Source organism: Chlamydotis macqueenii, chromosome 16 (assembly GCF_036417535.1).
Source record: "Chlamydotis macqueenii isolate bChlMac1 chromosome 16, bChlMac1.mat, whole genome shotgun sequence".
Lineage (NCBI taxonomy): Eukaryota > Metazoa > Chordata > Aves > Otidiformes > Otididae > Chlamydotis > Chlamydotis macqueenii.
In genome coordinates, this window is record NC_141571.1 from 11,304,047 (window position 1) to 11,331,962 (window position 27,916).

At 46.5% G+C, this 27,916-nt stretch overlaps 1 protein-coding gene across 1 annotated transcript; it reads right to left on the minus strand.

The window, feature by feature from the left end:
* Positions 1 to 392: 392 nt before the first annotated feature.
* On the minus strand, positions 393 to 26,197 carry APCDD1L (APC down-regulated 1 like). The gene is made up of 4 exons (XM_086760965.1): positions 25,851 to 26,197; positions 13,408 to 13,537; positions 12,288 to 12,846; positions 393 to 10,144 (listed from the first exon to the last, which is right to left on the minus strand). Exons 1-4 carry the CDS (start codon positions 25,885 to 25,887, stop codon positions 9,380 to 9,382), a joined length of 1,491 nt encoding a protein of 496 aa, XP_086617091.1. The 5' UTR covers positions 25,888 to 26,197; the 3' UTR covers positions 393 to 9,379.
* Between the last annotated feature and the right edge of the window lie 1,719 nt (positions 26,198 to 27,916).

Consider the following 27,916-nt stretch of genomic DNA (forward strand, 5'->3'; position numbering starts at 1 on the left):
GTCTGCTCAGGATGGAAGTGACAAAGGAATTAAAGTGTTACCTGTACAGGGCAGAGAGGATGGGAGATGAGCTGGAAAGAACGAAGTGGTGAGTTCAGTGTGACTAACTGGGCAGAACTGATCAAGAAGAAGATCCTTTCCAAGCAGTAGAAGCTAATGAAAACTTTAACATGAAACATTTTCAAAGAACTTGTTCAAAAAGAAAAGGTTGTAAAATCTTTACTGAAGGCTGACTGAGCAATGCAGTATTTTTTAAGAGGCTGTAAATATCTTGATCTTACTAAAAATGTGTTATTAGAAGAACTGAATTCCTAATTTACTTAAAAAAAACCCTAACTTTTTTTGAGAGCCCTTTGTTCTACTGAAAAACAGCCTCAAAAAAGTTTGTTTAAAAAAAAAAAATCGCTATCTTTGCAGGATAAAGGGAGAGGATCAAGCTTTAAACTGTGGTTTTTTTTTTTGTGAGTGTATCTGTAATAATGGTCCAGGCAAATTTTACACACTGTTGGCTACCAGAGTTGACTCTGCTGGCACAGGCAACTCCCAGATGAAGAGGAAAGCCAGCAGAATGTCTGTCCTCCTTCCAGTGTTTGGTAGTCACTTCTTAGTGATCTGTGACACCTTGGAGGTTCAGATCATTTGTGAGCAAAGTTCTTCCTGTTGTTTGCAATCCAGGATTAGAAGGAGATCCCAGAAACGCTCTCATTCTTTGCTAGATGCTTTATAAAGGTGTCAAACAGAGCAGCTTGCTTAAGGGTCTGTTGGTAATGACCGTAGCCTGCAGTTGGGGCTTACCCACGCCATCAGTCCTAAACGAGATTGTTAAGTTAACTGTTTGTACTGTGGAACTTAACAAAATTCTCACCATTTCTCACACCAGCCTGAACAGGCAGTAGCACTGGATTGTCTGGGTAATGCTTTGCTTTTGCTGAGCTTAAAATAAAATGACTGATCAGTGGAATCCTTATTACCTGTCTGTCTGACCAGACCCTTCTTTCATGTGCAGTAGCAAGAACTCTAAGGATGTGTTTTCTTCCAAGATTCGTAAAAGGCCAGTCTGTAGGTACATTGTGAAAAGACATTGGATGGATGTTCTTAAGCCATCTGGATCTTTTGTAAGTTGTTCCTTACATGATGACACCAGAGCAAATGGTTTCATGAAGTATTCATAGAAAGTGAATTATTCTGGAGGGCATTCTATATCTTAGGAAGTTATGCATGAAACATAGAGTTCCTACATAAGATTTATTGTCTGGTGTCCTCACACAACACCAGGTATTAGAAAAGTCTAATTGATACATGATAGTAGAAATCAAGTTATTACTTAATCTAATTATTGTCCTTACTGTTATTTTAAGATGCCCACTTTGCATATACATTTACTGTTAATTTTTGTAAGAGCCAGTAGAGGCTGCTTAGGTAGTCTTCATTTTGTGGAGCGTTACACTCTTGTGTGCACTTTTTGGGGCAAATTTGGTATAGGTAGGTATCTAAAATGCCTTGGAGCCTAGTGCTGGGAAGTGATTGGAAAATGGCTTCTACTGTTTTCATGCAGTTACCCACAGCTTCAAGCAAATATTCCGTGCATGAATGATGGTACCTGTTGCTCCACGTTGGCAGTTGTCTGCTGTGAATGCACAACTGGAACAATTGCACGGGCAAGCTAGGCACGCAGTTCAGGTTCCTGTCACATAGCCTTAGGGGTCGAAGAGCGAGAGAATACGCGTGTGTCATGGCGAGGGGGATTGATGTACCATAATGTCATTTTCTAAAAATACAGGATTGTAATAGCTTGGTGGTGGTGGTCCATGTTACTTTTTTGTCCTGAAATGCTGGGATAAAGTTGGAACCTCATTTTGCAAATTGCTAGAGTTTCTTCTCACCAATAAACTACCAAGGGTGTCCATTCACTGCACATGTAAACTTGCAATTCTTATTATAATCTTGATTTAGCAGTCAGCGTATTTACATAGTGGTGTGCACATGAAAATGGATTTTTAATGTCTTAAGATACTTGATGTTGCAGTTGCCTAATACCAGAAAACTGTCATGCCTTTTCTTTATAAAATGTGTATGACTTTCATCTCTTAATTGGAACACTTCCTTAATTCTTGGGCAAAATAGTGACTTAACTGTAGTATTCTAAGTTTTTGAAACTATACTTTTCTTGCTCTACATTACGTCCTGAAAGGCCATATCCTGAGTTCTGTTTTCTACACAAAGTAACTGAGGAAAAAAAACCGCAACCAAAAATCCCTCTGAAATTAAAGGACGTTAAAACAAGCCCTCTGCGCTTCCTGTTTGCGGGGCTGTGTTACAGCTGCCACAGTATGTCCCAGCAGCAAAGGAGCAGCCTGGGGCTGGAGAGCCGCTTTTTCGTTGTTTGAAATGGGGTTAGCATCTAGTACTAAAATCCTAGAGTGAGCAAGTTGAGAAGGGACAGGAGGTGATTGAGTTTCAGCATACGTATTTGAGTTTTGTTGGTTGATTTGTTGTTTTTTGTTGTTTTTTTTTTTTTGGTCAGAAACACAAATATAAAAAGAAAGTGATCTGTATAGGAGTGAGACTAGTTCAGTACCCTGTGTGGAAGTTACTGTTCTCTGTAATCATATACATGTCTACAAGTTTAGTTTACTGATTAGAAAATATTTGTATAAACCAAGGTTTAGGCATTTTAGAAAGAAAAGCAGCTACTGAGCAAGGCTGCTTGCTCCTACAGTGAAACCTAGCCGTTCTCTAGATAGACTTGATTAGAAGATGACAATGGGATACAGTGCTCACATAAATCATCTGCCACAGTTAGATAAACAGTGGGATTTATTGTTCAAGCAGGGCAATGCAGGTTCTTTGACCATGTCCAATTAAGTTTTCTCTTTATTATGCTGACAGCTTCGTGTATACTGAATCACTTTGACTAATGGCTGTCAGCGCAGAAGTGACATTACTCATTGTGCTGTTACTGACTTTTATTTTTATTAGCTTCAAAGAACAAAGTAATTGTGTGTTTTCACTACTCAAATCTGCTTGACTGTAAAATCTGTTTGTTTTATTAATGGGTTGATTTTTTTTACTGGATAAATGCAGATTATTTTTTAAAATAACATAAGTAAGAGCCAGCTAGAAACCTCTTACATGTAATATTCTAATAAGCATGCACTTGCACACTTCCAAAATTGTGATATGCCTGTCACTGACTCCGCCGTTTCCTGTGGCTTTGTTTCCTTTTACACAACCGCTTTCCATTTGTACCTTGAGGAGTAAAACTTTTGAAAAATACACTGAACTGCCATGTAGATCTTTCTGCCTCCCAAGCCGGGCCTAAGTTTGTCCTGAAGCTTCTGCGTGAGCGCAAACTACAAAAAGGAACTCTGAGTCTGTGAGTACAGAAACAAAGGCTGCTTTTCCTTGAAGCAAACTTGAACTTTGGATCTTTTCTCCTATGATCTGTCATTAGAAAATGGCCTTTTCCAGATGGCAAAACAAAAGAAGTTAAGAAAACAAATGAATTAAGAAGAATTAATTGAAGCTGCGTATTACAAGTTGACATTATACATCTGGCATTTCTGTTTATATTCCTGCATCAGTACATTTCATTCTTACTTAATAAGTTCCTAATTTTGTGATTTTTTTTTTTTTCCAGAGTTTCAAAGTGCCTATGAAAAACAGCCTGTAGTAAAGTATTGTTCCCAGTTTAGCTGTACTTCATTTTTTTTTTTTAATCAAATCTTTTTCTTCAGTGGATAAACTCACAAGATTAGAAAAGCCTCTTGAACTCCCTCATGTTTGAGTTGGCAGAATTCCCACACAATTATCCACACACAACTACTTTTGGAAGACCTTTATGAAGGCTGTACAAAGTCAAGCACTGAGGAGTTGGGAAATGGCAAAACCCCGTTTGCCTGTGCACTGTTAGCTTGGCCGCTTTTTGTGAGTGCGTCGCAGTATCTGACCAAGCCTTCAGCACCTGGTCGGAAAGCGAGCGAGCGCTGACCAGGTGGTGTCTCAGACTGCCCGACTGTGTGCCTGACCTCGTATAATCTTACGTTCTCTTAAGATATGTATAATTAGGTTTTTACAAGCCGAACTTAAAAAATGGCATCATGATATTAGTTGTAACTCATATGTGCGTGCCAGGATTGAATCTTTTATGTTCTGCATCTGGACGCTCATCGTTGACCCTAAGCATCCGATGTGGTGGTAACTGAGCTGAAGCAGCAGCTTTTGTTTTCACATTTCACTGAGAGGCCACACAGAAGTGTGATTGGAGCCAGGAATTTTTGCTTCAGTTCTAAGCCCAAAAGAGCGTTTCTGTGAAGGCTGCAGACTCTCCAGCCCAGTTTCTTTCCTGATCGATTCTGCCTGAGCTGTCCAATCTCTCTCCGTTCCCTCCCTCAGCCCTTTGGTTCAATCCAAGTCATCCTTGTTCCTTCCCTGCTCCTTGGCAAAGAAACCAATGTTCAGCTGAGAGCCTCTGACTTCTCTGCTATTTATTTTCCTATCTTTCTTCCCATTGCCCTTCCAGTCTTGCTCTTCCCTGACTGCCTGTGCTGGACTTGGGGCCCGTGGGAGCACTCCGAGGTGGCACCCGGGCTGCCTGGCAGAGCACTCCCTTGGGGAGTGTAACTCTGGTCCCAGGTGGCTTTTCCCATCCTCTGGAGCCACTCACCTTTTTGCTTCCTCTTCGATCAAATTTGTTCCTTCCTCTTCACTCTCTGTAGAGTTTGGAGCAATGGCTCTTGTCACCCATCTCCTGTCTCCAGCTTTTTTCTGCTGGTTCAGTGCAGCGTATTTATTTCTAGTAAATAGCACGCTTTTATATTCAGTGTGGCTTGTTCACCAAATGAAGCACTAGCTCAGTGCTGTTAATGTATCCAAAAGTGTTCTAGAACTTTTTTGTGTGTTTTGTTTCAGTTTAAGAACTGTTTGGGAAATCTAGAATGCAAAACACATTCTAAGGCACTTTAAACAGGGGATCATGAAGGAGGCTAACTGGAAAAGGAGCTGTGAAGAGGTCAGACCTGTGACTGCGTTTGTCCGGGAAACCCAGCTCATGCTTCACATTTTTGTGCCTGCCAGAGAAGCAGAAAATTGCAAAGGCGACTTGTCTGAGTAGCTTATGATATTAAAGACTTTCACGCGCAAACTTAGTGCGGGAAGCTAGTAAACGTACTTGGAGTGTTTGAAGATTCTTTTTCTCTGCTTTTTCAAGTGGTTAAAAAATGATGAAACTTTTGAAAAGTATTATGTAAGAAGTGAATGGGGAAGAGATTTCCAAGACACACGTGCCTGTTATCACTGACTTGCAGCTGCTGCTAACCCGCCGGTGCATCCCTTAGCCTGGCTTTTCTTCACAGGTACAGTAAAAAGGGGGGGGTGTTACAGCGGAAAGGAATCCAGTAGTCAGGACCAATGTTTGTTGTCTGTCTCCTAGACCTGTTTCTCTAATGCAGTGTTAGACATGAAACACAGTTACGTGGTTTTGTCTTGTTTACGTCGGATAAAGACGAATGAATTGCAGAACTAGAAGCTGGTGGTTACCGTGGAATCCTGATTACATTCGAGGCATACAGCCATGCAAACCGCTAAGAAATTTAATTGGTGCTTCAAAGGGGCATAGCTGGGCAAATTTCATCTAAAATCTTGTAGTGAAGAAGAAATTAGACGGAAAACTGAATTGGCAGTTTTCTAAGTGAAAGCTATTAAACGGCCAAAAACCCAACAATTTTGCAGTTGAGAAGGGGGACAACTTTGGCTAACTGCCCACCCTGTTTCAGTGATGAAATGAAGGGAAAAATTAGATGTAAAGTAATATAAAACAAATAAGAAAAAGGGAAGCAGACAGCAGTCAACTCAAAATGAGAGTTATGAAGTGTAGAAAATTAATAAGGAAAGCAATAGCTAAAGGAGAACAAAACTGTCTGGGTGGAGTGCTTGGAGAGGGCAAGGAAGCGCTGAAGTTCAGGGGAAATCTTTGTGGTAGGACAAGGACCATTACCAGGTGCAGGTGGTAAAACTGCTAGTGATGATGCAGGAGAACTGGAACGGTGATGTCATTCATTAGCAATGCTTAATATTAAAAATTAGCATTCTGAAAGTCAGTAGGTCTAGAAACCTTGTGTCAGGATTTCTAAGGGAGATTCCTGGGATGGTCACGGTGGCTCAGGATGGCAAACAGGACAGGCCTGGTGAGGTGCTTCACGAGCTTGACGCCCCCAGGAAGGGATGAAAAAGGAGATCAACGTTAATGAAGGAGCGTGATGTAAGTCAGTTCATCCTGCCTTTGTTTTTCATCTGGGATTAGAGACCGGAGTATATCTGGGCCCTTGCAAAGCTTGGCGCGTTCTGACCATCACACTTTTTAACGGGTTGTTCAAAGAGAACCGTAACGAAATGGGGATGCTCATGGAGGGGTTCTGCTGGGACCCACTACGATTCAGTGGTGCTGGATCACTGGTGAAGATGGATACAAAATCACTGCTGATCAAATGTTAACATGGCAAAAACAGCCACCCCCAGGACCAGAATGGGTAAGAGCTCCACGTGTGCTCCCAGTGCAGTCCCAGGGTGAAAAACTAATCAATAAGAACGTGTTCTTGTTTTTAATTACCATTAGCAGTAAGTGATTATACTTCTGTATGTCTCAGCTGTGGGAGTTGGGAATTTTGGATGCGATTTGGATATTTACATTTTAAAAGAGAAGCTGAGTAATTGGAATGAATGCAAAAAAAAGATTCAAAAATTACTGGTGGAGTGTGAAAATGCCTTAGAGAGGGTGAGAGAGAAACTCAGTTGGCTGACTTTGTTTTCCAGAATTGAGAATGTCTTGATTACGGTGCACAAGTACCTTCACGGGGAGAAAATACTGAACGCTGCAGCTCTCTGAGCTCAAAGGGAGCAACACAACACAAATCACTGACTGGCAATCGAAGCCAGGCAAATTCAAATTGGAAAAAGGCACAAATTCTTAATGCTAATAACCGTGTAATTTAGGAATGTTTCTCCAAAAGCTGTGAACAGTACAATAAAAGTTATTCTATTTATGCAAATAGCTTTTTCATGGCTTTTTTTCCTTCCAGAAGTGTACTTAAAGGGGGGAAACAGGACAAAGAGGCTCCTGATGAGGCTTTCACAGGGAGGTTTAGTCAGCGTAGCCCATCCGTCGGGCAGAGCCATGCTTTGCGCGCGCTGTGTCCGAGCGTGCAGAGCCGCTGGAGCCGAGCGGTGGCTGACCGGCTACGGCAGGCGCTGGGAGCTTTCTCAAGGGTGTGTGGCGCACGTTGCGTGGGTCTGTGGTGTCTTGTAACTTCTGACATCGTGTTAATCCCATCACCACCTTGAAAGGGTCAGTGGTCTTGGAGAAGTTTTTACATCACGCGGTACCTGAACACTTGCAAAGTTTAATACATTTCCGTACGTGTAAGTGAAAAAAAAGGATCTGCACACAAATCTCATTCTTGGGGGTAAACGTAGGGCAGGAATTGCCTTCCCCTCCACCCACCCTGCAAAGACAGCACAAGGCTGTTCTCTCTTCTTGCCATGGATGTCTTTGGGTCCTGCAGAAACACACAGTTTGCTGCCTAGAGCACGGCGACGGGAAAACGGGTCTGCCGAAGAAAAAAATTCTGCAAGGTGTCTGGTTTAGGTGAGATGCAGCTGTGCTACGCCAGACTTGCCCCAATTGGTAGCATCTCAAAAGGGTTATCCCAAAGGAGACGCCACGTTCTCCAAGATGCACTTCCCCTTCTTCAAACGCTTGAAGTGGATCTCCACGCAGTAGCCAGCAACAAAACACAACAACCCTTAGAAACGGGGAGGCACTTTGCCTGCTGACCTAACCCTGGAGAAGTCTCCTCTGTTGATTGTAGAGGGAAGCAAAAGCGAGGCAGCCAAGCTGGGCCTTTTTGTGTATCTTCTTCAAAGTTTAAATGTTTATGTGCATGATTAATACTTGATCATGCCCGGAACGTGCAAACATGCTGACAACATTTATGTCACAATTGTATGCATTTAATAAGCATCTCATTTGAATTATTAATGTACAGATCCCCAGAAGTATTTTTACGTTATAAACCCCATAATTTATCTAAGTACAAGCTGCAAGTTCGTAAATACAGCATTAAGAAGGTAGTTACTGCATAGCTGGTTTTACAAAATATCCTGTGTGAGTAAGATACATAGGCTTATTTGAAGAGGATTTAGCTACTGGGAGGAGGTCTCCAAGTACGTTACATGGTTCTTAGCTGCAGCAGACAGGGAAGGTAATTCCTTCATTTGTCCTTCTCATCAGTAGAAATCGGTTTGACCTGACCGTGCTGGTTCGAGTATCTCCTCAGCCCATTGCTCACTAGTGGCAGATTTATAAAACATCCTTACAGGAGCGAGGCTGGAAGTGACATTTTGATTGAAAGGGGAGCTGGATTAACAACTGGTACGCCAGTACACTTACTGAAGAGGAGACAGTGAAAATATACGGCCCGAGAAGACTCGTAAGCGATCTTTTGCTTCGCTCGGTGCGTGGTGAGTGCGAGTTGTGATTGCCTGGCAATGCCTTTGCCCGCTGGACAAGGCGGGCAGCGACACGGGGCCACGGCTGGCACACCAAAGCGCAGGCAGTGCTGCGTGGGAAAAGCCAGGATAATGCAGCAGGGATGCAGGGTCTGCAGCCAGGTAACACTGAAGGTTGGAGCGGTTGTGTGCAGAACCCTCTTCCATTTACTGTATCTTCTTTCATGGCCAGGGTCAGGCAGAACAGTCTGTGGAGGTAATGTTCTGTGAGGGCTGCTTTCTGTACATATCTAAGTGGAAGATTGTATGTTGCATCTTTGTGTGCGTACATACACACAAAAACTGCAGAAATGTCTGTAAACTGAGAAAGGCACAATTACCCATGCCCTTATCAAGAGCACTTGCTGACTGACTATTGCTGACTGACTCTGCAGATTAAATTTGCAAGAACAGCAATAAGGAGTATGATGGGAGGAACTTCACCTCAAAGAAACTCAGCAGCCGACACTTTGGATGTTTGAATTACATCTGAATCAAGCTCTTGATTACATCTTCGCAATGTCAAAAGCTCAAAGCAGCAATTGTAAGTCATGTAGCTTTTCCCCCTCATATTCCTAAATTATCTATTGCAATGTGCAGCGCATCCATGTCACTACATTAAAATTGTGGGCAAAGAAGAGGGGAGACTAGGCAATAACGCCACAGGACAAACATGTGGCCAGGCGTATCTTCTTGGCTTTGTTCACTGTTGTTGGGTGTTTTCCAAAGGGTTTCCAAATCTGAGTAAAACTGATTCCACATGTGTTCGTTTGAAGGCTGTGAGTCACGCTAGCACCAAGACTATCTGAATTCTGTGCTGTACCTGAATAGATACCTAGTCCCATCTTAAAAACAGAAGTGCTATAAACAATAAAAAGGCCACAGGCAAAGGTTTTAGTGCTCCGTTCCCATTTGCGTCCTTTTTTCCCAAGTATTTTAAACTAACATAGTTGGAGAATTCCTCTGGCACTCCAGCACACTGGATCAGAGGTGCCTGATACGACGTGGGTCGCTTGTCTGGGCTGTTGGGACTGGATCCGTCCGTGGGCCTTTCGCCAACGTACAGCAGGCTGCGGTCTTTCGTGTCTTGCTCCGTTTTGAAAAGTTCGTACTCCGTGTGGGGCAGCTTGATGCCCAAAGCCAAACAGCCATTTGTGGGGGTTATATCCTGCTCCACCCCAGCAGTCCAGGAGCTCGCCAGCCCGCAGCTTCCGGGTTCTGAGGAGTTCAGCATCATCACCGTCACCTGGTCCATTGGCGTCACTCGAGCCTGCGTGACTTTAAAAGCCAGCTCCGTGCCACCTCTCACTTTGGAGGAGGGGACGCCTTGGCTGTAGTGCCCAGATGCGTAGATGGTGAAAGTCGGCTGTTTGCAGAGGGGGTCGGAGTAGTGATAGTAAAAACCTTCCCAGGTGTGGTTGTGACCGTGGAATATGAAGTACCTGGTAAGGAAGAGCACGGCAGGTCGGACCTCGCAGTGGGTGCTCACCCAGCTGCCGCTGAGCTGCATTGGCAGCTGCGCTCTGACGGGGAGTATGGGAGGGTGGTGTTCGTCAGCTCTGTATATAACCCCACAGGCTGGGCAAGGATGCATGTGATGCTGCAGAAGAAAAAAAAATACTGGTTTTGTAACCTGACAGGCAAAAAAACCCTCTCAGAATATTTTAAAAGCTGCAACTCCCCTCTCCTGCACCAGGGTGTTCAACTGCAATGAGCTTGGCCCAAGCCGTTCAAGCAGATCAGGTGAGATAAAGCGCTGCCCTGGCTCTTCGCTATTGCGGTTGGTCGGCAGGGAAGGACGGGGAGCTCTGCGCCCCAAGGCTACGCTCTGCCCCGCGCCGGGGCCGCAAGGACAGGCTGCGGGGAGGACGGGGCCAGGGCAGAGCCGCTGCAAGGGCAGCGAACGCTCCCTCGGGCCATCCAGGGTGTTCTCCCAAGGTCTTCCACTGCGAGCTGCTGCGGGCGCCCGCGGGCGGTGTGAGAAAAGCACCTACTGCAAAACGGGGACCTGACCTTTGCGTCTCGCTGTGCTTCCCGCAGCGCGCCCAGCCAAAACAGTCCTGCGGCCGATCCAATGCCAGGAGGGTTTTTTGTGCAGCTTGGAACTTTTCCTTATACTTCATATATCACCACTGATTTACTTTTAAATAACCAAGGTTTGAACATTGTATCATTCTCCAGAACACAAGCTAATCTTTACTGAACTGCCGCACGCAGCAAGGTTAAATAACTCGGTAGTTAACTGGAGGGTGGATAATTTACATGCAAGTTGATTGGAGTCTACTGTAATTTAGTCATTTTCAGCTTGCTTTACTGCTACTGTCACGTTAATGAGTGCTGACAGTACACAGTACATTATGGCTAAATAATCCCAGAAGTTGGCAAATATATATGCTCTCCTTAGACAGGAAATTCTTTGATAATGAAAGGTAATTTGGGGAGAATGGGTTTCTTTAAAACAAATATAAATTTAAGGAAAAAAGAGTGATATTTTCATAAAGAGGGTTAAAAAATAATTCCTAACATAGCTGTGTAACCCTCCCTTAGCACAAGCAAATGGATGTTAGTTCGGGGCGGGGGGGAGAAAAAGAAAAATCCTGTGCCCAATAAAATTACCACGACAGACATGAAGCCAAAAATCTTACTTGCTTAAAGCAGTCGTGTGAGGTTATTTCTAATGTATGGCAGCTTCTAATTATCATCAAGGGGTGACATCATGTGCTGGTCCATTGGCGAGCTGTTAGCTGATTAATTACAGTGCTATGTTCAGAGAGTGAACTTCAGTATTTTTAGGTTTGGTTTTAAATTAACTTTTAAAAGTGTTTATGTTTACCATCTGGTTTTGCTCATATATATGGTTTTGGCCCAAGATAACACAAGTTTAACCAATTTGGGAATGTTACTTTAGAGGGGGAGAGGGGTGTTACTCTGTTTTGCTGAGTTTAGTTGGTGCAGTTTAGGGTGGGGGGGAAATGTTGCCCCGAAAATATTTTTTTTTCAGCTCATTCAATTCTATCTGGTAAAGTTCAGGGAGTTTTTTTTTCACCTTGTCTCACTGCTCGATCATTTCTGAATTGATTAGCTACGATTCAGATAGAAATGTGCTTTCCTGGAAATAAACTAACCTGCAAAATTAAATAAATAAATAAAGAAAATAAAATGCAACCAAGCCTCCTGCTCAGTTTTATTTACATCAAAGTGAAAGTTTGATTTCTGTGTCATAACATAATTGTATTCAGGGCAACTTCCTCTTCTAATGACATTACACCGAGCAGTAATGATTTAATGGCTCCTCTCTCAACCTGGAGAACACGACAAAGAGCGAAAGAGAGGGGAGGAAGACAAACGCCAGAGCAGGCAGCCTCTAATGATGTGCAGCCTGAAGCTTTCACGGACTTTGCTGCGGGAAACTAGGAAACTGCATTTCCTAGGAAAACACAGAGCCAAAGAAAAGCCATTAACTCCGGGTCCGTGCCAACGCAGGCTTGTTTCTGATGTTGGTTTTGCTGAGCTTTCACCCACCCCCATCCCGCTCGCTTGGCACGGGAGGGAGTGAGCCCCCCATGCTGCAGAGCACCCAGGCAGCCCCCTGGGAACCCACACCTTCGGCCTTGCGCCTCCTCATCCCTTAGGGCAGAAGGGGGCTAAGTGCAGGCAAGCGGCATTTTAACAGTAAGGAAACAACACATCCTCGGCAAAGCCAATGAGCCGATGAGGGGACCGCGTACAGACATCGTCCTTACCACAGCGCTCTGCATAGGTCGCTGGTAACCAGTGGGTCGGTAGTGGAGCCTCTCGACCCACTCCGTGTGAATGTCCCCCAGGTACAGCTCCTCCACCAGCCGGCTCCCGCTCTGCTGCGGCTGCAGCAAGGGCTGGTAGTGCTGCTCCACCCGCACCAGGCTCAGCTCGTGCATGGCGAAGCCCAAGGCAGCGGTGCAGTCGCGCTCGGTCTTGGCGCTCAGCAGTTCATAGAGGGCTCCGGGAGCCCAGGTGCGCCCCGGGGGCAGAAACCCACTGCAGCCCTCGCCAGAGGTTTGATTGATCCAAGAGGCCACCTCTCGCATGGCTTTCTGGCTGTGGAAAACGATGCCGACTTTGTGGAGGTGATAGTCGGCCTCGGTGGCTCCGCGGGTGATCCAGGAGGCCTGGCGCAGCCGGAGCTTGCCCTTGATGACCAGTGAGTAGGAGGGGTCGCGGCAGGAGGGGTCCCAGTAGTAGAACTGGTAAGCCTTGAAGAGGCGGTTGGCGTAGAAGAGGTAGGATCGGGTGAGGAACTCGGGTCCTGGCCGCACCTCGCACCTGGGGACGAAGGCAGTCCTGAGCTGGCCTCACCGCGCGGCGGTGGGGTTTGCAGGGTGACGTCCCGCCCCAGGGGCACCCGGGCTGTGGGAGGAGAAGGGGGAGCTTGGGTGGGAGCAGCATTGTGGGCAGGAGCCTCCCACACCCGATGGCCACCCTTGGGCGATTTTAAGATCTGGGCATCTGCTACCCAAACATAAGGGTGCCAGACACAGCACCCCGCACCCTGTCCAGGGAGGAGTGCGGGGGCAGGAGGGGCCCAAGGCTGCTCTGCCCATTTGAGCCAGGTGTGCCCATCAGCTGCACCCCCAGCCAGGGGGAGAGGGGGAAGAGGCCCTAAGGGCGCTCGGGGGGCACGGGGGACCTCGGGCCGCCCTCCAGCCGGGGGTGTGTGCTTGGGGATGGGGGGGCAGGCTTTATTTCCGCTGCTCAGCGATTCGCCCTCTCCGCGCCGCCGAGGCCAGCGCGGCAGCACGGGGCGGGGGGCAGGGGCGGGGGGCAGGGGCGGGGGTCCCGCCGCGGGGCTCGGGGTGCGCTCCCGGCGCTCGGGGGGGTCCTTACCCGGTGGAGACCCAGCGCCCCTCCAGGCGGGGCGGCTGCCGCGCCGCGATCCCGGCGCCGTCCTGCAGGTGGCGCAGCTGCTGCCGGCACCGCGGCTCCCAGCGCAGCGGCGGCTCCGCGGCCGCGCAGGCTGCGCGGGGCGGGGGGGGGGGGGGGGAGAGAGAGAGAGAAGGAGGGGGTGTCAGCACCGCGGGGCAGCGCCCGCCGCACCCCCCGCACGCAGCAGGTCTCTCCGCGCTGCGGATACGCCCCCGCAAGGCAGCGGCCCCGCCATGGGGCAGGGGCGGGGGGGGGTCCCCGCCGCGGGCTCGTCCAGGGGCCAGCACTGACTGCTGGGGGTTGCGCGCCCCGCGGAGCCCCGGGGCCGTACCCCAGGATAGGAGGGCTGCGGGGGGCTGCAGGTACCCACAGAGCCGGCCCGGATCCTGCCCTGGCCCTGCTCCTCTGGCTGCCGTAACGGGGAGAGGTGGAGAACAAGAGCCCCGGGGTTAGCTAAGCAGCAAGCTCTTGGTTAAGGATACAGATCCTTTATTTTACTGTTTTCCAACTTGAGTCTCATCTGAACCCAACTATTTTTTCAGATGAAATCTTCAAATAAAACGGAGAGCTCTTTGTTCATGTTCTCTCTCCCCAGCTATTGTTGAAGCAGTAACTGGAACAGGGAATTACAGCATGGGAACACGAGGCTCGCCTGTCGCCCGCCATAAGGACAGTAATTCTGTCACTTACCTCATTTCCCATAACAACGGATGTTATTGGCTTAGGGAATGTGTGAACACTCAGCTAGATCCTAAAGACCTTTGCATGCACGCATACATATGTACATATATTCCTATACGTTACTCGCTTTTTACTCGAGCAAACTTCTGGTGCACTCATCATGAGTTTGCTTCAGTGAGAAACCAGGGATTTGCCTCTTTATAACACCACGAAACGAGCTCTCAGTGAAGCTCCTCCTGAAACCCCACTGATTTTCTGCTATGGTACAACTGCCCAGCTTGGCAGAGCCTGGCCCCTGGGCCAGCCGTGTTCAGCCCCGCTCAGGGCTGCCCGGGGTTTATGAGCCCAGCCGGGGTTCGCTCACTCTAGCTGTACTTTGCAAAATTGCCTGGAAGCGTGCCGCAAATTTTCAAGGCAACTTTTATTCACTGCATACCAATGGTTAGGACACAGGTTGCTTTCCAGCCTGCCTGCCCATCAGCTGGAAAGAAAGATGTAACGTAGATGTGTTACCTTCCCGCAGAGTGAGGATGCTAAACATCTGCACACCCTGTGCCTCAGTCAAGGAGATCAGCACACAGAGTCACAACTGCTCCTCTCAGTCCCTGTGTGCCACATACGTACTTCTACAGAACCTGAACCATGCTGTGGTCTTTATAGGGGGATTGGCCTAAACCAGACCCTTCCCTGGGAAGAGAAACCCAAAGCAGCTGCCTGAATGTGAGAGATGTGACAGCTGAGATGGTGAAGGGCCCAAGCCCGGCTTGGAGAGCGCAACAGCCTTCCTAACAAAGTATTTGCAGATGAAGCCAGCGCGTACGGAGCTGCTGCAAACCACAGGCAAGACTACGAGCCACTGAGCAACATCAGCAGAATTCCCTGGCTCACAAGCTCAGGATATAACACAAATATAAACAAACAGGGTGAGACTCACAGCTGGGGTCTACCAGGGAGGCTCCCCCGATTCCCACAGCCAACAGACAATTTATTCTGAGACAGGAGCCTCCCATCCCTGGCACCAACACATCCTACACACACACAGGGTTAAATCCCTGTGACAGAACTTCATCATCCCATTTTGCCACAAATACAAGCCCTAGACCAAGTCAAATGTAAACTCAGTAAATGTCTGCTGAGCACGTCAGAGGCTCCTGCACATGTGGCAAAGCAGAGAGATTTCCACTCAAATAGTATTTTACTACTAATCTAGTAATATAGAGCTTAAGACTTCTATCTGATGGACAGAGTCCTTCACTATGGCACTGTCACTTGCAAAGGTTTTACACATCACAGTAACGAGGTCCTTGAAATGTATTTGTGTAGATCTAAGCACACAAATCCTGAAACTATCACAAAGGGAATAAACACATGGAAAGTGAAGCCCCCAGCGAAGCGCAAGAGCAATAACAGAAGCAGCCTACCTACCAAAAGGCCAGTGAAACCGGCCTTGGATTTTCTGGTACCTCACTGTGCACTGGAGTGCATAAACTAGCTGGAAAGATGCATTATTAGTGTTAAGGGCTCTTTTTGGAGCAGACTCACAATTGTACTGTTTTTATCATCTTTAAGGGCTGGACATGGCGAGCAGGCATAGCCAGTTCCTTCACAATGGCTTGCACTAGTGCTTCCTAAAAAAACAGTTCCTGTGAGACGTCGTATTAAAACAGGATGACAAAACCCATTGCTATCAGCTAAACCTGCAATTTGTCAGCGCAGCGTTCACGCAGGCTGCCCCACGGGTCCAGCCTCCGCATCCTCATCTCGGTTCTGCTATGACTTTGCTCTGCGGCCTCGGGCAAATTTACTCCTGTGTGCTCCTTACTCCTGTGTGCTCCTTACTCCTGGGTCGTTTTTCACTCACCTGCAGAACATGCCAAGATTCTGACTGCCCTGCCAAGGGGCCTAATTACTGGCAAAGCTTTTGGAGAGCCTTCAGTACAAGGATAGTCCAAACTGAATTACACTTTAAATAAAAATAAAATAATTATCCTAGAGAATATGGTAAACTAAAAAATAACTCCATTTGTATTAGAGGTAACAGACTATAAGGGTGGGATTTGTTCTTGCTCATAACCACACAAAGACTCTAGAGGTGTCGGTGCAGTCTACAGCTATCCCAAAATAACAGCACAGAACAGAGCACCGTTCTCAGCGCGCTAAGTGGGCTCTGTGTGTGTTTACTGCAGCAGAAGCTTCAATATTTGACTGAACCCTTATTGCTACTTCTGGCAGAAACACTAAAAGTCTACATTGTTTGAGAGCACAGACGCTTTGGCAATGCAATCACTGCATTTTGACACATTCAACAGAAAAGGGAATTTTCATGATCAGGATCAAACTCCATGGGGGGAAAAAAAAAAAAAAAAGAAAGAAAGAAAGAAAAAGCCTCCAGAATGTAAATATTTGACATGATGGGAATTCCTAGGGATTTTGTCTTGCTTAACTGTACACAAGACTCCAAGCGGGATGCACCCTCAAACCAAAAGCTATTGGCTTGTGTCCAAATTTTGTGGCTAGTTTTCTCTCTCAAGTACTCCAGCCCAGCCCCAACAGATCCAAACATCCTTTCAAGCTCGAAAAGTTCTGTTCCAGACCTAAAATCTGTAGTTAGGGCACATCTCTATTCCAAGAGTAGCATAAAGTGGCTGTCACTCATATGTCACTGTTACTCAGGCCCTCGTGAAGCACATCAGGGCAGCTCCTCTCTCCATCTTAAGAGAGACACAAATTAACTGCTTTACAGTGTTCTTGGGCAGGATGAAGGAATTATGAACAATTCGTCTTCAAGACAAAAATACCCATTCATAGGAAAAATCTAAAAAAAATCCCCAACTGTGATCTCTTCCACTCACTCGTTATCCCGTCTGTCTGTATCGATTGACCACAAGCGTTTCCAGAGAGCTCCTCAGAACAGCAGCTAGACAAAACAGTATCTTTTTCCAGCTTTCCGGTGCGTGCTGCATCCAAAGTACTGGCCCAAAGTCTCTGAGCAACGGGGCTGCAGAAGCACTCAGGCAATTGGGAATGCCGGTAACCGGGAACGGCGGCTGATCGCTGCAATCAGGAGAAACTGGATCAAGCCTTGAGACAACAGCAGTGGCAAACGCTGAGCAACTACTCCAGTCACTTGTGTAAGCGACTTTCAGAAAAATCAGACCCATGGCATCAGATGATAGAAAGGCAGAACTGGAAATTCTCTGCAAAGTAAATTGTTGGTAAAATTAAGACGAAAGATTCCTACGCAATGGCCAAGCCTGAAAATGAGAGCCTGCCAGTGGGGTTGTGCTACAGAACTGCTGTATGCTCCAGATTCAGACCCACTTCTCACTTTCAAAGGAAAAAAATACTAATCAAGACAGAAATACTGTAATATGCCTTGTTGGAAACAAATCTTGTTTGTGTTCCTCCAAAGCAGATTGACTTTGGAAAAAAACAAAGTTGAGTCACAGATCTGTTTCTTTATAAATGGAGGAGAAAATGCATACATTACAGTTTGCACCAAATTAGTTACTGCAGATCAACTCTTCTCCGAAACTAGATTGCTTAATCTGTTACATGTTATTGCCTCCTATGGCCAGAATTTATTATTCCCATTTATAATTCTAATGTTTCAGTTGTTAGTCACCCAGTCACAGGGATAAGATCAGTGCCTGAAGTCATGGAGCATTACACATTTCTTCATTTAGAGATGACATAAAACCTTTGATATTTTCTGAGGAATGTTCAGACTGGAATGAAATGGACGATAAGAAACATATCAATATATTCTGCATAAAAGGATTATACATATCCACACAGACTTCATTAACAGAGCAAAACAGTGTTTCTTTAGCATTTTTCTCTCCTGAGAACATGCAGAATGGGTTTTGGGTTAGCCACTAAAGGAATAAGCATTCTTTTAAAAGCAAAGAAGATGTTCATATTTAGCAAATCAATTTTTCTTGCATTTGTGTGGAGATTAGGTTAGTGATGCTTTTCATTCACTCAGAATAAGGCATTCTCAAGAGAACAATTCTGTGGGAAGAGATACATGTGATATTATAATACTATAAAGTTATAAAACTTACAGACAACCCACTGGGGGTGGAAAACCATATCACAGCAGAACTTTGCATTCTGCCTATCTGCAAACTGAACCCAGTTCAGGACAGGATTTAAGCACACGCTTAAGTCTAATTGGTTTCAGTGAAACTTAAGCATGTGCTTGAAATTAAGCCAGTGCATGAGCATTTTTCCTGATTAGTAATGCCTCCCTGAATTGAAGCCAGAATGTGGTCAAGCGGTGGAGGGAGGATGCCAGTGCTTTCACTGGAGTGCTCTCTGGCTTCTGGAAAAGTGTTTCTATTATTCATCCCTTCTCTTATTTATCTGTAAAATGGGTATAAGTACACACAGCTGTTTCACCAGTTTGATGCTCAGTTCAGGTAAAATGCTTTAAATTCACTAGATCTTTCTTGGTTTTTCTTCTAGGGATGGTACAATAACTGTATTACGTTAGCTACCACTGCAGACCATCACCTTGAGTTTCCTGTGCGTAACACAGCATAACCATAGATGAAATTCTGGAGATCCTAAGAAGGAACTCTACTGACTCAAAATTCCCAACCAGCTCAAGATTTTAGAGAAATTTTCAAAACATACTTTCACCACACTGGCAAACAGGTTCAGACACCGTACTCGATGGCTTTAGCCTAGCTCTATTCTGAGGCTGTGATCATTGCCTAATTTGTCTCCTGCCCACAACTAAAATAGTGAAGCACTTGCAGAGAGTTGACTGGGGGTTTTTAAGGCACTAGAGAGGTAAATATTTTGCTCTTGGAATCATGGAACTATTTATTTCTCCTGTAAGTGTCATGTCCAGCGACAGACGACAACACAGACAGGATCTGTGGTAGGGAAGGGGAGAAGGGAGAAGATATTCTCCACTGCACCTCAAAGATCTTCTTTGGTATAAACTACAATTAAATAAAATGGCTTCGTAAAACTGCCCTCTCTGGCTGTTTACCCCAAAGAAGAAAATCAGGCCTAACTGTAAATGGGACAGCAGGGCTCGACCCCAGTTTCACTGGGGTCTGTAAATAGGAAAGATGCCATGGCCGTACCAACACTGCACCAGCACCTTGTTCAGAAAATGCCCATCCCCATACACTGACAGTAAACACTCCACTTGGAGAACGAAGGGATATAAAGGAGAAACGGGATATGGGATGTTCTCAAATGGAGTGAACTGAGCGAGACATGTAAGAGTTGGCACGGGTGGCTTGTGATGACAAATAAAAGCACTACGGGCGGATGTGAGTACCTCTTCCCAAGAGATCTCCTACAGCTCATGGTAATCAAAGCGCCACACTCCTCAATTACACAACAAGAGGCTTACTCACCACATACTTGCTATCCTGACAGATACAGGAGCCATTTCACTTCATGTTTCTCCCTCCCACCCCTCAGAAGATATTGCGCAGACTCACAAAGAGGAGCCACACGCTTTTTCCACAGCTAAACTGGTCAATGTCAAAAGATGTACCGCAGAACAGCTGAGCAATTCCACACGGCCCGATGGCCCAACCGTTTGGTCAGCTCAGTGGTAACGGGCCCTGTGCTCAGAGCCCTGCCCTGCTGCCAGCCCCGCGCCGGGCAGCCCAGCCGGGGCGTCCAGGAGAGCGGACAAGACTGCTGAGAACAGGGTCCTGCTGTGAGCCAAAATCAGAGAATCACAGAGCACCGCTGCAACAATTCACTGCCTCCAGGACAGAGCCTGGAGGGACAGGGATGTAAGGAGGAGAGGTAAGAACTAAGGGGATAACTGCTGTGAGCCTTCTTTTTTCGGGACTGGCAAGCAGTGAAAAAAGTAAATGGGCTCAAGCTGCACTAACACATCGTGACTAGTGTTAAACTCTGACCAGTATTGCTGCAGAAGTTTGGCACAGAGAAATACATAACAAAAAAGCCAAAGAAACAGAAGGAAAGAAGGGTGATGCTAGAGCTTTTTTTCCTTGAACACTGGTGAAAGTTTATATTTTAATTTGGTGAGACAGGTGGGACCATAGCGAGATGATCGCTAACCACCTGGGCACCTAGACAGTGAGAGACTCGTGAGAACACATGGGAGAAAGCATTTATCTTCAAAACTGAAAGCAAATCAGCTCAGTCCAATACTCCAGGAGTACAATCATGACTCAGGTAAATTCTAACCGGAATTCATATTCCTCCCAAATGGGAAATATTACATCAATCTTCCTCAATTCAGATGAGATGGAAACTCATTAGAAAATACAGCACATGGTTTTGAAGTTTATGGGACACCAACATTTTGAATGTATAGAGCATCTATGTTTTGGCAATTCCCTTGAACCCTTGCACAGACACTTTATTAGTGGCTATCATGGCCATTTTTAATACTGATGGCTAAGCATATTTTTTTCACAGAGTGCTTTAAAGAGCGGAACCCGTAATCAAGCCATGGCTTGGCTATAAAACACCAACCTCATTTTGAACGTCTAAATCGCTCATATGGACCATGAGTGCAGAGAGGACCACCCACCACATAATATTAACATAAATATAGTGTTTATCCAAAGCAAAATGAGCAACTAGAACTGGCAGGAGTTGAGAGTAGAACAAGAAAAAGTGATTAGGGGGTGGGAGGGATTGAGTTACGAAGCAAGACTGAAAGAGCAGAGTACATGTAGCCTGGCTGAGTGACAGCTGGGGCAAGATGGACATGATAACAGCCTATAAATATTCACAAAGCATAAACACCAAGGAAGGGAAGGAATTCCTTGCAGGGAATAAAGAGGTTCTGTTGGGACTGAATGAAGAGAGGAAAAAATGTGGCTTGTATATCAGGGTGAACTTCTTGAGGCATAATCTAGTAGGCAGCGTAAGTCCACTTGCTTGGCAGGATTGTGAGGGATTGAACAAAGCATTAGTACAGCAGGGAATAACTCGCTCTTGGCAGGGCGTCGGCGGTATACTCTGAGTGGCCTTTCAGTCTCCCACTGCTATGGAGCCACCCCAGTTCCCTGCTCCCACGGGAGACAGCTGTTCTCCTGCGTAAGCACATTGTTCGCCATCCTGTTCATCAAAATCAGTGCCTGGCCTCCACAGGACTAGAACGGTGGGCTGGATGCATAAAGGCATTTCGGTACGTAAAGATATAAGCAACTGCAATAGGTACTGAACTGCTGGACGCAGCTGGGAGTCCCAGTAGGTCCCTGCAATGTCAAGTACTCACCATTGAAAATCCAAGTCCAGGAAATTAGAGTATAAACCCACTAAAGCAAGAATGATCCTTTTGTTTTCTACTTATTTAGCACCTAACACAACGGGATTCTTGGCGCTGCTGCAAGGAATCTGTTTACAGTAATAAAAATAGGATCTAATAGTATCTAATAGTCCGAGGCTACTCGGCTCCTGCGAAGCCAAGGATGAGAAGGGCATTCAAAAACAGTCATAGCGGAAGGTATCCCCAGAAAAAAAAAGCTCTGCAGAAAGGTGGTAAATTGATACATTGCCCACACCAGACATACGCACACATGTTTAACTTAGAATCACAAGTGACCACAGAAAAAGGTTACTTGTTCAGCTGAAGCACAGAATTAAAGTTACTTCTAACATGTGTTTTGGGGTCTGGGTGTGGTTTCTAGATAGCCTGAAATTTCAGTCTACTGTTTTGCCTGTCAACATTAGCCAAGTTTTGATGTGTTCCAGTTCTCTTAAACGCTGCCGACAGATGCTAAAATCAAAGTTGACATTTAGCCTACGCGCTGCATAATCTAATAACGGGACTCACTCTACTCAAAACTAACAAAACTTAGGAGCTTTTCTGCAGCAGAACTTCGCTGTCACTTATATTTTCATCTGCCTTTTCCAGGGAGTTTAACTGGGAAAAAAAAAGATTTTTTTTTTCCTCTGAAAAGCTTCAAAAACAACGTGTCATTGTGATTTTGTATCAACAGGGGAGAACAGACGCTTGCCAGTGCCCAGCACTTGCGGATTTGGTACGAGTGTGAACAAGGTGAATCCAATTGTCTCAGTGGGGAGCTTGGTGTATACACTGATCTCCGAGTACGAGGTGAAAGCCTGCTTCCAAGGATCTCTGTCTCCAACTTAGACAAGGCCAAAATGTCACACATTTGTCAGTGTTTCTTATTAACCCAGCAGAAGCCTAAGGGACTTTTTCAGTGAAGGGATACACTCAAGTTGAAAGCATTATTTTAAAAACTAAACTCAAGCAAATCTCTTCAAACACTCAGTGGTGAGACTTCCCTGCTGATTTATGGACCATCACACTAGCTGTAAGTTGAGAGCTGTTGTTGCACTGATCCAAATGTCCATCTGACAGTGCCACAGGAGCTGAGCTCCACTGCAGCATTCACCCCTTCAGCCGAATTCAAACTGTGATGATTTAATAAGCTATTCACTGAAAATGAGAAAACATCAGTATAAAAGACACGACTATCACACCATAACCCTGCTAAAACTCAAAAATAACCATGGATTTCAGCCCTCTTAACACTCTGGAGCTTTGGCATTGCAAATAGACATCAGAATTTCTTTCCTAATACACTGAAACACAACTTTCCTAATTTTGCATTTTAGAAGATGAGACCTTTTAACTCCTTAAAGAAGGAAAAAAAAAAACCTACACAGATTGCAGATTACTAACCCCTCAGGATCTTACACAATTTAAACTAGGTAGGGAAGGAGCTGTTCTATGAATCATATTTTCAGTTTCTGGCAGCACAGCTAGCCTGCAGAAGAAGGGTTACACATTAAAATTCTCACATTCTCACTGTCAGTTTGTTGATATTATTATATCTGAGATGCACCATCTTAAAATCATGAAGTCAGGAATTCTCTTTTTTTCATAGCTTTCTCTTCCTCGGCAAATAAATAAGAAAACCAAAGGAATTGCATAACAGCATTGTATACGTGCTTCCTAATTTTGAGCTTGATTTTAGCAGTGATTGTATCTCCTGCATGAAAGCGTTGTCTTTATAGATGACATATGCTATGTTGTGGGGAAACACAGGATCCCATTGAAAGCAAAACCTCTTTCCAAACTTTGTTCTGCCAGATGCAGTCTCCCCTAGCATTGGATTCCAGTTTTGGTTTTCTTCATAGCAATTTCTGGCTTTTGAAAATCTCCTTACTCAACAATTTGTGCTTGTGGGGAAAATATAGAAACCACAAGATATTTTTTTCACTTGTGCTTTTTTTACATCTCAGCCCTGTTTTTATCTATATCCATATACTTTGAAACACAGCTAACCTATAATTATGGAAAGAACAAATAGAGTCATATCACACAATCCGGCATAATACATTAGTTGTTGATTTTTTTGTCCAGTTTGAGAAATGAAGAATAAAACCCAACAACCTCGTAAAAATAAGTTAGCTAAGTAAACATTACCTAAGCACATGTTTGAACTAAAGACAATGATGTTAATTTAATAGTAAGTACATATATATGCACGTGTAAATACATGCACATCTCTATTGAGTGTACTACTATCATTTATGGCATTCTCTTCCCAATTTCATAATTGAATGCAACTGCTGGTCTTCTCTTACCCCAACACTACAATTTTCAAACTTAAAAATAAACATTGAAAGCAAGAATAGATCTTTTATGTTCAAGCCATGTAGGAGAAGCTACACATGAAAAGTATCAGTGTGGTGTTATTGGAATGTAAAGACTTTAATGAAAGCTTAGGTAAAACTCAGCAAGTCTCTGGGGACATTTCCAGGAATGAGTGATTCTTTGCTGGAGGAGACTCCAAAATCAGATTCAGTTACCTAACTAAAGTGCTTTTTCAACTAATTATGCACTGGTGCCATGCTCATGGCGATACTCACTTTTATGCAAAATACAGAATGCCAATGTCGCTCATAGTGAAGTCACTGGCGAACCTTGCTTTGATTTTAATGAGTTCTGGATCTGACTTAGCTATTTAAACATATGTTTTAAAGTCCAGTTTCTGTTCTTACTGAAATCAATGGAAATTCTCTCACTGACATCAGATGGAAGAAGCACAGGGTTTCAATTAGATTAGACTAAAATAAATTGCATGAAGATTCAAGAAAGAAGTATTCTAAGTAGACTTAAGTGAGTAATCTCACATAATGCAGTATAACAGATTTCTGAGCAGAGCAACTTGAGCTAATAAAATATATAGAGAAGGAAAATATGTATTTCTTAACCTGTTAAGTCTCATCTTCGTGGAACAACATGTGACAAAGACCCCATACAAGGAGAACAGAAAAGTAACCTTAGAGAGGTGCCTTGCTTAGAGATTTCTTTCTGTAGTCTGGTCCTTTACACTTAATGCAAATAATGTCCGATAGCTGTCACTATGAGATTCTTTTGCAACGACCACTAAACTAAGCCCCGAGCTGGACAGGCAGGTCACTCTGATATTTTACTCCCCAAAACCACAGATGAGTAAACTAAGTGGTAGAAAGGCAGCTAGCAGCGGGAAACCCAGGTGTCTGGAGTTCCTGTGTCCAGGCTGCTGGGGGCCTCAGGGACACCCTCCCACTCCGCCTTTCACCTGCTCCTTCTGTTCAGGGGTGCAGAGTCTCCACCAAGGGTCTTTTCCTAGGAAAACACTCCATCCAAGGATGGAGGAGCCTCCCTCAGGCTCTGCTCCTTGTCGTAAACAGAAATCATTTTGCCTTGTTTTTTTTTTCACAGCACAGTTGTCTTTGTTCTCCCATATGGTCTCTTAAGCCAGAACCTTTTCTTCTGAAACTGCTCCAAGAACTGTGGGGTTGAAAGATGTCTTTCTGCAAGGGAGCCGCAAAGATGCAGCCTGCGCTGCGCCGAGGGTCTGTCTGCGCAGCTGGGGCTCGGCAGCATGTGCCCGGAGCAGGAGACTACTTGTGAAGTTGTCCCTTGCTGGGGCAGGTGCTGGATAATTCCCAATTCCCAGTGAAACACCACTGAGAATCACCTCTGAGCCCTCCCTGGATCTAAACTCAGCTCAAGCGCTCAGCCTGCTCCGAGCAGGAGCGAGCTGCAATGGGGAAAACCCGAGAGGGTTCGGGGGGCAGTTGGAGGGGACTGAGCTGCCCCCCTCCCCGGCCCCACAGCTCGGCAGCATCCCCGGGGCTCCGGGCTCCCTCCGGCGCTCTCCCCGCCCGTCCCCTCCCCAGGGAAACGGCGGTACATGGTGGAGAGCCGCGCGGAGCAAACCCACCCGGGCCGGGCGGGCAGCCGAGGGGAGAGCCGGGCAGGGAGCGTGCGAGCCTCTGCCCGCCGCCAGCCCGGCCCGGGGCGGCGGGGACACCGGGGGTCCCGTCCCAGAGCCGGCCGCAGGGAGAGCCGCCTCGCGCCCTCCTTGCAGCCCCCTTGCACCTTCCTCGCCACCTCTTTGCAATCTCCTTGCGCTTCCCTTACAGCTTTCTTGCACGCTCCTTGCCATTTCGTTGTGCTCTCCACGCACCCTCCTTGCACACTTTTCGCACCCCCTCTTGCACACTTTTTGCACACTCTTTGCTATTTCTGTGAACTCTCCGTTACAATTCCCTTGCACCCTAACTCCTTGCACGCTCCTAGCACCCTCCTAGCAATCCCCTGCCCCTCCGCAGCTCCCGAGGGAAGAGGGAGGTGACAGGGAGCCCCCACCCCCAAGGGACGACCCCGACCCCGACTCCGGCACCCGCTCCCTCTCCCCTCCACCCGCCCCGGAATGGCAGCGGCCGCCGGTGCCACTTACCTACAAGCAGCCCGGCGAGCCACCAGCACCGGACCATGGTGCCCGCTCTCTTTCCTCGCCGAGGCGGCGACAGGAGAGACGCGATCGCCGCCGGTGCCCGCGGAGCTCAGCGGGGCGCGGCGCCCGCCGGCGCAGCCATGGGTCGCCTCCCGCCCTCCGGTGCCCGCGGCGGCGGGAGCCCGGCTTGAGCCCGCCGGCGGGAGGCTGAGCCCGGCGGGACGGGCTGCGGAGCCTCTCTGCTCAGCCCCAAGCCTTGCGAAGGCGGGGGGGGGGGAGGTGGGAATTGAAATAAAAATATATATATATAAAAACTACCACAACCCACCCCGCCTTCGCTGTGGAGCGCGTCCCCGCGACTGCTGATAGCTTTAATGGAGCTTGGCAGCCACAGGTTCAAGTTGCCAGAAGAGGTGGAGACTCCGCCGCCTGCGGCCCACATGCGGCCGCGCATCCCACACGCGGGGGAGGAGGAGGGCTGCCCCGCCGCCGGCCGACCGGGACCGGCACCCCCGCCTCGGGGACCGGCACTTCTCCCTCACGGACTGCTCCCTCAGGAACCGGCACTTCTCCCTCAGGAACCGGCACTTCTCCCTCAGGGCCCGGCCTGATGGCCGCCCTGGCCATGGGTCGCCATAGTTGTGGTGGGCCACTCTGTGCCGCAGGGGCCCAGGTGCCACCCCTCCCTCAGCCCACCCGTGGCAGTGGGGCTGCCCTGGCTCTCCTGAGTCCGCTGTGGGGGCTCAGGCCGGCTCTCCTCAATGGGGTACTGTGAGGGGATCATCCCTGTGTCCCCATGGCCTGGCCCTCCTGCCCGCCACAGGCCGTGGCTCCCTCAGACGGAACAGGCCTCCTTTATCTTCAGCCTCCGCTGGCAGGGTCGTCAAGAGAACAGGACCTAAAGCCCTTAGAAACCTTCTCAGCATCCCACACTGAAAAAATACAGGACCCTTTGAAGGTGATTCCGAAGTATGCACCTCGGGCGGCCTCACCAAGCGCCCTCGCGCTCACGCCAGCCAATTCCCTTTCCATTACCAAACGAGGCCCATGGGACAGAGCCGCGACTGATAAAGGGCTTATAACCAGCTCTTGGCACGAAGCGAAGCACAAATCTGAGCTTAGATGTGTCTAGCATAAAACAATGCTTCTCCTTGTCTGTATTGATGATTAGCAATGAACTGGAAAAAAGGTGTTGACTGAAGGTGAAGCCGGTCCGTTCACTGCCCTTCAAAGACAGCAAAATGACGAGTGTCCGATCACGCAGGGAGTGGGTTCCCTTTGGAAGCAGTGAGGGGAAGAAGTCGTGCTGTGATGGCTCTGATGGTCTAACAGGCATGCCACTATAATCATCACAAAAGGCTGAGGTTCAGTGCCTTTTTCCAGACTGAAAAAGTAAGTTCAGTTTTTGCAAATGAGGCAAAGAAATCAAAATACATTAATGCCTCCAGCAGAACTCCAGAGTTCTGCAAACACTTTTCCTAGAGAAACTGGCCGTTTTACTGGGTAAAGAGAAACTTTAGGGGAAAAAAGCTAGTCTCCAAGATCGCAGCAGTAATCCCATTGATTGCAATGAGGACAAGTCGTCAAGGCCTGATTCTGCAGTCAAATATTTGCTGAGCAGAGGCTTCATCACACTGGGGTGAGGTCTCAGTGCAGTGAGTTTATTACTTTGTCAAAAATAATGCATAACATCTTTAATGCAAAGTGGGACAAACTTATCTGTCATGGGTGCAGAAAGAATTAAAGTTTAATGATACTTGCCAAGATAAAAATAACAAAGTCTGTTTGTAATGCAGGCACTCCTTTTTCTAGCTGATGTTTTTATCTCTTTTTGTTTCTCAGATTCCCCAAACCAGTCATTCTCGGTAAATGTCCAAACCACTGCGGTTTTATTATATTTACAAATACATAAATTATCAAATGCATAGGCAAAAATGTTGTCTTTTGTAATGATGCTAGAGAGAAAGGAATAGTTTTACAAGAAGTTACCTTTACAAAGCAGGACATATTATTTTCAGGCATAGTCAACTGAAAAATTACGGTACAGGTAATCTTGAACCAGTAGCAAA

What these genes read in the sequence shown, in the direction of transcription:
- APCDD1L (XM_086760965.1), bottom strand. Translation starts at nt 25,887, where the DNA reads ATGGTCCGGTGCTGGTGGCTCGCCGGGCTGCTTGTAG. An exon ending in GGGCGCTGGGTCTCCACCGG is followed by an intron (nt 12,847 to 13,407) that starts GTAAGGACCCCC and finishes CTTCGTCCCCAG; the next exon opens with GTGCGAGGTGCGGCCAGGAC. An exon ending in GACCTATGCAGAGCGCTGTG is followed by an intron (nt 10,145 to 12,287) that starts GTAAGGACGATG and finishes TTTCTTCTGCAG; the next exon opens with CATCACATGCATCCTTGCCC.